The 11615-nt window shown below is 33.7% G+C and overlaps 1 protein-coding gene across 6 annotated transcripts in view; it reads left to right on the top strand.

The window, feature by feature from the left end:
• Positions 1-756: 756 nt before the first annotated feature.
• The window catches only part of LOC125676574 (uncharacterized), a 17093-nt gene continuing 6234 nt past the window's right edge, over positions 757-11615 (top strand). The window contains exons 1-12 of one of the 6 annotated variants that reach the window (XM_056160420.1): positions 757-900; positions 1087-1170; positions 2221-2307; positions 2803-2889; positions 3151-3387; positions 3922-4009; positions 4216-4260; positions 5219-5361; positions 8537-8651; positions 9519-9661; positions 11054-11122; positions 11500-11547. In XM_056160420.1, the coding sequence (XP_056016395.1) occupies positions 852-900; positions 1087-1170; positions 2221-2307; positions 2803-2889; positions 3151-3387; positions 3922-4009; positions 4216-4260; positions 5219-5361; positions 8537-8651; positions 9519-9661; positions 11054-11122; positions 11500-11547 (1195 nt within the window). In that variant the 5' untranslated portion in view covers positions 757-851. The other 5 variants (XM_056160419.1, XM_048909388.2, XM_056160422.1 and 2 more) reach the window with 5 other exon arrangements.

Below are 11615 nucleotides of genomic sequence, written 5' to 3'. Positions count from 1 at the left end.
TGGAGATATGAGATTGATCCCTGTTTATTATCTGTACCTTTCATATAAAGAGTCTTGGCATAGAGCATTTACCAAGCTGAAAAAACTTTGAGAAGTACAAATCACTGTTTTACACTGTTTTACACAGATCCATTTAATTCATTGAACAATATCCATTGATATTACTGACATTTTCAATAGACGGTGCTTAAGCTAGGATTTTTATGGGAATTCGTTTTCAACCTTTAGATATTAGCATTTCAATGAAACCACTGATCAACGTATTAACATATTGTTGTGGTGTACGATGACGAAAGGTCAAACAAAGTGTTTTATTGATTGATTTTTATTTTCATTGTCTATTAAGTGATAGTTATCTTTATTTTCATGATCTCACATTTTTTCGCAAACATTTTTAGCAAAATGGTTTGAATTGGGATTCAGTACTTAATCACGATGGTAAGTGCACGACAAAAGCATACTTTAATTATGTGGCTCGTTTCGATAATTCGATCGGAAGTCATTACACATTTTTCTTTAATGTGGAAACTCTTTGTTAACGTTACTTTTTTGATTCACCAGCGATAGTCACAAGGTACTTACAAGGTACTTAAAAATGAAAGTTATCTATTAACCTTTTCTGCCAGCGATGATCATCGCTCGTTGGGTGGTCTGCTGTATTCATCAGAACGTTTGTTTTATATTTGGTTATGTCATTCAAACAAATAACAAAGTGCATTGTACTTAAAGAATATATCAGGTCATGTTTACAATATATCCTCTGTATGACGGAAGTATGAAGTGTGTGGTGATAACGTCTTTCAACATTTTCTCAGTAAAACAACGATCTTTCCAAGGCGGAAAATCATAGGATGGCTTTTTATGCTACACTTTTTAGTGCTCTTTTTTATTTTGCACAAGGTAATGTACATTTTTTGATTTTGGAAAATTGCTTATTAATTAAAATGTATATTTGTATATTTTGAAAATCTGCGGAATTCATTTTCAGTGTTTTCCTATTGATGTTCATCAAAGATGATCAAATACTGGTAATTCATTTATACTTGTTCGGCTTTTAAGAACCATTTCCTCTCTTTCTCTCCGAAGGCACAACAGACAACATTACTTCGAGTACCGATGAATCAATAGTTCATAGTACCATCACAAGAGGAAACACATCTACAATACCAAGTAAATTTCGGTTTTGTTTATTGAATCGTTTTTCTCCTTCTTTTATCAGAAGTACATATATACACGTGTTTTTCATACAATTTTTCGTTGTTTTGTCAGTAGTATATGTATATGCGTATCTTTCTTATAATTTTCGTAAATAACAATGAAAACAATTTCGTCCTCGAACTTGCCATTTGGAACTTCTGTTTGGAGATCCGCCACCATGTGAATAAAGAACTTTGGATCACTTAATATTCCCTGTGCAACTCCCTATTGATGTTTGCCAAATCAAACGTTTCCGTTTTCCGTTCCCGATCTCAACTCTATTCGGTTTGTATGGACGTTTTGAAACCATTGCAGTATCATTGTATCTATATAATTATTGTGTAGTTTTCGCAGAGGATTTCTGCGATATTTATGCTCAGTTGGTTTACTAAAGTCAATTTCCAAGCGTTTAGCTACGTTTTCGCTATTATCCACTGCCTGAGAGATCAGTTGGAATGTTCTCAAAACTGCTTGAGTTTTTTATTCACATTTCACTGCTGCAACCTGACATAGGACCATAATCAGACATGGCTTCTTTAAATGTTGCACCGGTTAATTTTTTGAACTTTGGTTGGAGTTGAAGCTAGTGAGACTGGGTCCAAAGCACTGCAGTTAGATTTGGAACCAGATCAACATCAGCTTTTTTTCAACATAGGGGGACACTGACCCTTAATGAAATGTTGAAGATGCAAAAATGAAGATAATGAACAGTCATTAATGTCATAAATCCTATAAAGAATACAAAATTAAGACTAAGGTAAACACGGAACTCTTAAAATACGAGAGATAGGATTGGGTGCCTAGGAGGAATAGGTGTCCTGTTTTGACGGGCCATACCCGCCATGAGTCCCATAATTTATATGTTCCTTTGGATTAGCTTCAAAACATTCATAGAATTGCATTTGGGGTCATCTCATTCTCTGTATTCTTTGGATATAATTAAGTAACTAATTGTTTACCCGTTGATTTAAATGAATGACAATTCGCTATATCTTCAAATTGATCGTTCTTCGTTAGTTACAGCAGAAGCAGTGACGATTCCATCAGATTTTCCAGTAACAACAAGCAAGACTACGATAAGCACAACTAACATCAATACAGACACTTCAGGTAACGCTGGAACTTAAGTCAAGCAAGACTACGACAAGCACAACTAACATCAATACAGACACTTCAGGTAAATACTGGAACTTAAGTCAAGCAGGACTACGATAACCTCAACAAACATCAATACAGACACTTCAGGTAACGCTGGAACTTAAGTCAAGCAAGACTACGACAACCACACCTAACATCAATACAGACACTTCAGGTAACGCTGGAACTTAAGTCAAGCAGGACTATGATAACCTCAACTAACATCAACACAGACACTTCAGGTAACACTAGAATTTGAGTCAGAATAACAAAGGAACAGACACTTAGGTAGAAAATTAGCGTCACCCATCAACTCATCTATCATGTAACAAATAAGCATAACCCATCAACAGGGATTTTTTAAACATATTGTATACCTGTTGATTGAAATGAAAGAAAATTCACCATTTCTTTAAACTGATCGTTCCTCACTCGTTGTCTTTTTTTCTTTCTTTTTTCGTATCGTAGCAGAGGGAGTGACGTTTCTATCAGAGTTTCCTGTCAGAACAAGCAGGACTACGATAACCAAAACTAACATCAATACAGACACTTTAGGTAACATTGGAACTGAAGTCAAAGCTTGGTAAAGGAACAGACACTTAGGTAGCAAAGTAGTATAATCCATTAACTCAGATATATCATGTAACAAAAGAGCATTACTCATCAACATGGATTCTTCAGAAAGCTTTGATTTGAAAACCATTTATTTCTTACTTCTTTGCCGGTGAAGGCTTCCGATCAGCTGCACTCCTCTTCAAAAGATGAGAGATGATCGTAACCTTTACCTAACGAAGATAATTTTTCTTGCATCATTAGGAAAGTCCAGGATGACCGACTGTCGACTGCCAGGAGTGTTATACAGAGGATACAGAAACATAACAGAATCCGGACGATCATGCCAAACGTGGCAGACACAGACTCCACATGCGCACAACTATGATATTTTCAGACCCGCACAAGAGAATTACTGCAGAAACTTTGATAGAGAAGAGCCATGGTGTTTTACCAATGACTCAAATGTTCGTTGGGAACTGTGTGGAGTTGAAGTTTGTGGTAACTTCATATAAATCTGATGATAATCTCAGTTAATTCCCATAAATACGATAGTTCATTTCAGTAAGGGCTTAATGTTCAATTAAATAACGAATTGTAAACCTGATTTATACCTTTTAAAAAGTATTTATATGTGAGCATATAAATTATATTTTGATATACTAGAATTGTATCAAATTATATTTATACTAAGTTTCTCATAAACCCCTTCCTCATGAGTAATGATAATTGATTGAACATGTTGTAAATTAGTTCTTAACCCGTTAGATAACGAAACAGTACAATTTTATGGAGGAAAGTCTTACATTTCTAAAGGCGATAACAAAACAATAAAATTTACTTTAGATGCCTGGGACTTCAATATTTTGAAACACTAGAAATATATACCAATTTAGAATCGGTATAATTCTTACTTTGAATTATATCTTTTTTCTATCTCGTTCTTTTTCTCTCATATAATCCATCAGTCCTTTAATATAACAGTAGTGATTTATCTAGACCGTTGGCCAGACACTAGAATATATTTGATTTCAGATACGCCTTGTCTCAACCAATCCTACTATAATAAAGATATCACCACTAAGTGTTTGTCTGACACATCCACAAGTGCAGAATACTGCAAGTAAGTGTTTATTAATGACTTGTACAAAGTAGGATATAAATCATGATGAAGAGTACAGCATATCATCATAACTTTTCGGGATTTATATATATATATATATATATATATATATATATATATATATATATATATATATAAACTCTAAACACTGTTGAAATATTTCGACCGTGTTACCGGTCTTCTTCAGTCGTGTTTATCTTTTATAGCAACGTAACGCATGAATACATACACGAGAGTACTATGACGTCACAGTAAGTATTATAAACGTCAAAGTTGATATACCTACCGTATTTTACTTCCAAAACAGAGGCTTTATATATATATATATATATATATATATATATATATATATATATATATATATATACATATACATATATATATATATATAATTTAAAAGAATGAAATCCAAAATGATCACATACATGTAATAATCAACAACATGAACAACACTGAATTGACAATTTCTCAGGATTGATATATATTTATATGAAAGGTGAAGCTAACGAACAGTGATCAATCTCATAACTCCTATAAGCAATACAATATAGATAGGTGGGCAAACACTGACCCCAGGACACACCAGAGGTGGGATCATGTGCCTAGGGGGAGTAAGCTTCCGTTATATATATATATATATAACTAAATATAGTACATAACATAAATATATATAGCACTAAATTCCAACAACACTCAACATTCAAAGTCTCGGATCTAATTTTCTAGCCACATATTACACTTGATAATTTTAATATGCTGACAATTAATATCTACAGTATATGTTTTGTCTGTTATAAGCTTTTGTAGTTTAGTTATAATCTTAGTTTCCTTATTGTTCTGTGTAAATATTCTATCGTCCTGAAGTTCGCACCCAATAATTACGTTAAGATAAAATGTCATTGAATTTTTATACCAATGGCCAATCTGAGTTTACAGAACTCTGACTCATCTGTAACTTTTGACAACCCGAGACTAAAGATTATTCAGCACAATAACACCATCTTGCGCATCATTTTAATATGATGGCAAGAGAAAGTGTGTTTGTGTGTGTGTTGTGTGTGTGTTTGTGTGTGTCTGTCTGTCTGTGTTTCTGTGTCAATACATGTTTGTCTGTGTGTGTGATTGCATGTGTGTGTGTTTGCATACTTGAGTGTTTTTATGTTATAAGCAGGAATTTCCGATGATGAAACGATTGGTTTTTTTTTTCAGTTACATGTGGAGCCTCGTAAAGTGTTTAAAGAATCGTGTCGAGAATTCGTCTGGTGTTCAATGTCCTCAAATTCAGTTAAAGTCGATTGCTCTGCGATTTAGGAACACGATAGAAATACTGACAAGGAAATCTATTTCTGAATGTAAGTTCTAATTACAGCATAAAGTTTTATTTATTCTCTGGAGGTGTCTGAAGAATGATATTGATTTTCAAAAAATGAGTTGGTATCACTAAAGCCTTATCTAGCTCCATATTTGCCAGCATTTCAAAACTCTTGTATTCCAAGAGTTGTTCAATCTTACTCAACAGAAGAACACTTAATACATGGAAATGGTCATTCTTATGTTTCCTTGCCAAACGTTAATATAAAACTTATACGGTACCAATTTTGATGCACCAGATGCGCATTTCGACAAATAATGTCTCTTCAGTGATGCTCAACCGAAATGTTTGAAATCCGAAATAACTATAAAGTTTTAGAGCTAAATATAGCCAAAAACAGCGTGCCGAAAAAGTGGAGCCAAATTCGTCCAAGGATAAGAGCTATGCATGAGGAAGATAATCCTTAATTTTGAAATGAATTTCTAAATTTTATAACAGCAATTAAATATACATCCGTATTTTCAAGCTAGTAACCAAGTACTTAGCTACTGGACTGTAGAGACCCTCGGGGACTAACAGTCCACCAGCAGAGGCCTCGACCCAGGGGTCATAATGTAAAACTTATACGGTACCAATTTTGATGCACCAGATGCGCATTTCGACAAATAATGTCTCTTCAGTGATGCTCAACCGAAATGTTTGAAATCCGAAATAACTATGAAGTTTTAGAGCTAAATATAGCCAAAAATTGCGTGCCAAAAAAGTGGAGCCAAATTCGTCCAAGGATAAGAGCTATGCATGAGGAAGATAATCCTTAATTTTGAAATGAATTTCTAAATTTTATAACAGCAATTAAATATACATCCGTATTTTCAAGCTAGTAACGAAGCACTTAGATACTGGGCTGTAGAGACCCTCGGGGACTAACAGTTCACCAGCAGAGGCCTCGATCATAATTACACTGAATTATTTTCAAATCAATACAGAATGTGGATTATATCGATTCAACTGTAACTAATTTCTGTGGATTTTAAGATTCACTATTGTGACTTTAGAATGCTATGTTTTGGAATGTTGTTTCCTATGATTTGTTCTCATTTGTTTTTTGTATTTTTTTTTTTTTTTTTTTTTTTTTTTTTTGTTCCTTTGTTTTTTTGCACCAAATAACTTTTTAAACTAATATAAATGGTGTATAGTTTTCTAACATTTTTAATTCATGTTCACTTATTGAATACACGATTTCCTTTATTGATAAACGAGGGTTGTCCCAAAATGTCGTAGAAAATGTTAATAACTCATTTATTCGTTAAGAAATACAAATTTCTTCTTGTTATCTTAAAACGTCATTTTGTACAAATTTTCATGATATTGTTTCATACCGATTGTTAGGTCGTTCTTGGTAAACTGATTTTGACTACGGATAACTCCATTTGACTGTTCATCATATAGGGCTCACTGTTGGTGTAACCGGTCGACTTGGGATGCTTCTTTGTAAATTTCTTTTACGTCCCTTCCAATATCTGTATTCCTATCTAGATGTTACGTATGTGGGAGAATACTTATAAATTTTGACCTACACTGTATGTAAGATATTGAAGATCGTAGCAGTGAATATTCTATATTATCCCAATGCCTCAGCTGTAACGAAGAGGGACCTTTATTAAGGTTTCGTCTGAAAGACATGTGACTATCACTTCCAAGCAAGAAAAAATCACTACTGTACATATTTTTACGTTTTGGTTCACATATTGTCAAGGTGCGATCCTAGGGAACCTAGGGGGCGAAGTGTTCTACCTAGTGGTCAATTGCAATATGATCTATTTTAGTTGATATTAGTATAAATTCGAATGCATATCTTAGAGGTTGGAAATTTTATATCATGCAAAAAGAAATCATATCATTGATTGTGTTTTAGCAATTACGACCTCGTTTGGAAATAGTATCAACCTGACCTGTATTCATATGAAGCAGAATTTATTCAAAAACTTATAAGCGAGAAGAAGAAATCTCTTGTTGTGGCCTTCAATTCGACGTTAAGATATATCGATGACGTTTTATCTATTGACAATGATACCTTTCATTCATATGTCGATTCGATATATCCATGTGAGCTCGAAATAAAAGACCCCACAGAGTCGTTTACTTCTGCTTCAGACTTAGATATTTTATGGAAAGTATATTCATTAACGCCAAACTGGCAACTCAACTGTGTGACAAACGGGATGATTTCAGCTTCTCCATCGTCAATTTCCCATATTTATGTAGCAATATTCCATTATAACCTGCAAATGGTGTTTACATTTCTCAACTGATTCCATACGCAAGAGCTTGTTCTGCGTATAATCAGTTTTTATATCGCGGCAAGCTACTGACAAACAAGTTGATGGTACAGAGGTTTCAACGGTCTCGATTAAAGTCAGCACTTCGCAAATTATATGGTCGTTATAACGATCTAGTTCGTCAATACAACATATCATTGAGTCGAATGCTGTCTGACATGTTTTATACCGATTGTTAGGACGTTCTTGGCAGACTGATTTTTACTATGGATAACTCCGATTACCTGATAAGGATATAGTGCTCACAGCGGGTGTGATCGGTCGACAAGGAATGCTTACTCCTCCTAGGCACTTGATCCCACCCCTGGTGTGTCAAGGGGTATGTGTTTGCCCAACTATCTATTTTGTATTGCTTATAGGAGTTATGAGATTGATCACTTGTTCGTTATCTTCACCTTTCATCAAATTAAAGAAAAGTGAAGGATGGAATACCTGATGTAGATATAGTCAAAGCAATTTTCATAACACGATCAGATGTGAAAAAATATTTTCATTCATCATTCGTATTTGATATCAAATGAAACTTTTATATTTACAATGTCTACATGGCGAACAAATGAAGATTTTGAACTGTGATTATTCTCATAAATGATATAAATAATACAAAATTAAGAGAAATGCATACACGTACCCCAACACAACAGAGGTAAGATAATCACTAAGGAAAAGTAAACATCCACTGTTGATTGGTCACACATGAATTAACCTTTATCCAGGTTCCCTCGACATGACACACGTTAGAACAACTGATATTATTGAATATCAATAGCAACTGGAAGTGTCATTGATTGATAAAAAAAAAATGGAATTAATAATCAATTCTTGTCTTAATAGCACTTAGATAGCATTACCTACTTGATCAATTTTCACTTGTAGGTATCGTGTCCCCATGTGTTGAGAGGCTGACCTTCGTTGACGGTATGGCAAAAATTATAACCCCGTGCTATCAACGGTTCCTAGTAGATTTTTCAACGTTGGAAACATTGTGCCGGTATAGCTGTAGATCAATTATGTGTGGCTTATACTATATTTAACAAAAATTAAGTTCACGCTTGTTTTCCTTGGATTTGATTTAACTTGTCATCCTACTATATATACATTAGAAATAATAATAAATATTTTACAATCTATTTAGTGTAGCGGAAGGATTCTTCCATTAAAGACTAAAGAATACATTGCCAACTGTAAAACGTTTACAATATCTTTACATATGTAATTGATGAATGATGTGTACTAGTGTATATCTACAATCCAATGTCTTTGTCACTCATTAGCAAACTATACCTCACTTACATCTGAGTCTTCCATTGATGCATACTTATCGTATTTTTATCGTTCTTTGGATTAATTAAATGCGAGACATTATCGAACATTTACAGGCTACATACAATCATGGTAGAAATAATTCAATTTACCCTTATATCCACTAGGACCTTCTGTAAGAGTAGTTTTGGTTTAATTAAAATGTGGAATATACTATGCAATATGTTCTATAAGTATATGATATAACTGATTTGTTATCGCATATGTCATCATTCCTTGGTCATATCGTTCCGTCTTCGAGCCTGGTGCTTCTCTTATGCTTAAACCTGCTTTCGTGGTATTCCTTTGTGTCTCCACGTGTATTTGATCACGTACACACATTATACATGTTTGTCTATAGTTATTGTTTCTGTAATAAAATATGTTGTTCAAGACATACGCTCTACAATCTTGATTCTTATGTTACCAACGTCACAATACCATTTTCTTTCTTTTTAATTTCAGTTATTCAGAAATGTTCAGCAAGTAATCCACTATGCCCAACAAACTAATGCTACCGATGCTACAACAATATTTTCATTGTGTTTACTTTCAGAGTTGCACAACAAGTAATCCACTGTGCGATATCACTGGTAATTAATGAAACAAACTCAACTTGTGTTGCGGAAGATAAATATGATCTTGCTAAAAAATTAGTGCCTCTAATGCCTCCTGAAATTGTTGCCAATGTCAGTCTTTGTAAGTTTGAATTATCATTCTTCTTATACACAGATACACACACAGATCAATACATATATAAACTTTAAACATAACAATCTGGTTGTTCGTGTCGTTGGTTATTTACTGATTTGTTTAATATTTTGTATTTCCGACACTTCTAGCTATCGGATCGGGTATATATATAAATCCAAGTTTTGTCTAATATTGTGTGTATTATACCGCTACCAGTGTAATTTATTATGACGTCACAAAGGACAATTACTTACGTCGTGATATGTTGACGTTACTTAGCAATATTATTTCATTTTATAACTGTCTGAAGAGGCATTAAAGCCGAAAGCGCTAACAGTGAAATGTTATTCGAGTTTTGTGTTTCTTGACTTTTATTATTGTATATATATATATATATATATATATATATATATATATATATATATATATAAACTCGTGTAGTATATATATATATATATATATACTCGTGGAAACTATATATATATATCCATGCATGTCAATCAAATATCCTTGTAAACTTCAAATAGAATATTCCACACGCTCCCCTCACATAAGGATTTTAGCTTCTCAATCGTTAACTTCTCATATCTTTACAGCAATATTCCAGTATTACCTGTAGATGGTGTTGTTATCTCTCAACTGATTAGATAAACAAAAGCTTATTCTGCGCATGATAAGTTTTCAAATCGAGGCAAGCTACTGACGAACAAGTTGATGTTACAGACGTCTCAACAATCTTGTTTAAAGTCAGCATTTCATAAATTTTATGGTCGTTATAACGATTAATTTGCCAATCCAACCGTTTATTTGGTCAAATGCTGTCTGAAGTATTTGATACCAATGTTAGGTCGTTCTTGGCACACAGATGCCGACAACAGATTACTCTGTTTACCTGATTACGATATAAGGATCACATCGGGTGTGACCGATCGACAGGGCATGGCTACTCCTCTAAGGCACCTGATCCAATGTCTGGTATATTAAGGGGTCCCTGTTTTCTTACTTTTAATTCTGTATTCCTTATAGGAGTTATGAAATTGATCACTGTTCGTTATATTCACCTTTCACGATAAACACATCCCATCGTTTCCCGCTCTTCTTGATTAGCCATATTTTTGTCCCCATTAGTGCATGAATTGAAAACAACATGAGATTGTTCGCTGTTCGTTATCTTCACCTTTCCGTCTATTCTAATTCAAACACACACAAATACATATTATTCAACAAATGAAATAGGATATTTTTAGAGAAATACATTTCTAATGTTAGCGCTGTCGTCAACAATTCTGCAACGTGCATCGTTGATAGAACTACACCTAGTATTCTTGTGATGCAATTAATGATTCATATGGTTTATTTTCAGGATCCAGAAAATTTATCACATTTTGATTATTTCAGGTATATCCGACTTCTTATCCGAATTTCCTGAGCCAGTGAAAAATATAACACTTTTTGTAGTGAATCCAGGTATAAGACTGTTTATGATTGTATATGTGATGCTAGGTATTTCGTAAATAGTACATAGGGAATTTCGCAATTGCATTCTGTACAGTGTAATATTTCTACTCCATTCAATGTGTGCTCTCATGGTGTTGTCCTATTAGGCATAATGTCATCGGATTCATAAAAGTCAGACAATTCCACGTTTGATCTTGTGTCAATTTCATAGAAGGAAAATATAGCCAAAAGTGAAATTATGATTAAATGTGAGCTAGTCTTAATTCCATGGCCCCAGAGCAAGTTCTTTGGAGATAATGGTGTTAAAGTTAAAGAAAATTTCAACGATTTGACAGAGCTGTTTTAACTATAAGTACCATCAACTCACATATTATATTGTTTATCAGTTACAGATCAGCCCCCCACAACGTACCCAGACCAAATTGTTATCATCCGTAAGTTATGTCTTTATGATTTGAAAGTAGTTAAACTGATATTGATAGTACATATAATAACAATATAG

The sequence above is a fragment of the Ostrea edulis genome, chromosome 3 (genome assembly GCF_947568905.1).
Source record: "Ostrea edulis chromosome 3, xbOstEdul1.1, whole genome shotgun sequence".
In the NCBI taxonomy this organism is placed as follows: domain Eukaryota; kingdom Metazoa; phylum Mollusca; class Bivalvia; order Ostreida; family Ostreidae; genus Ostrea; species Ostrea edulis.
Note: the sequence above shows the minus strand (reverse complement) of the source record. Positions and strands in the feature narration are given on the sequence as shown.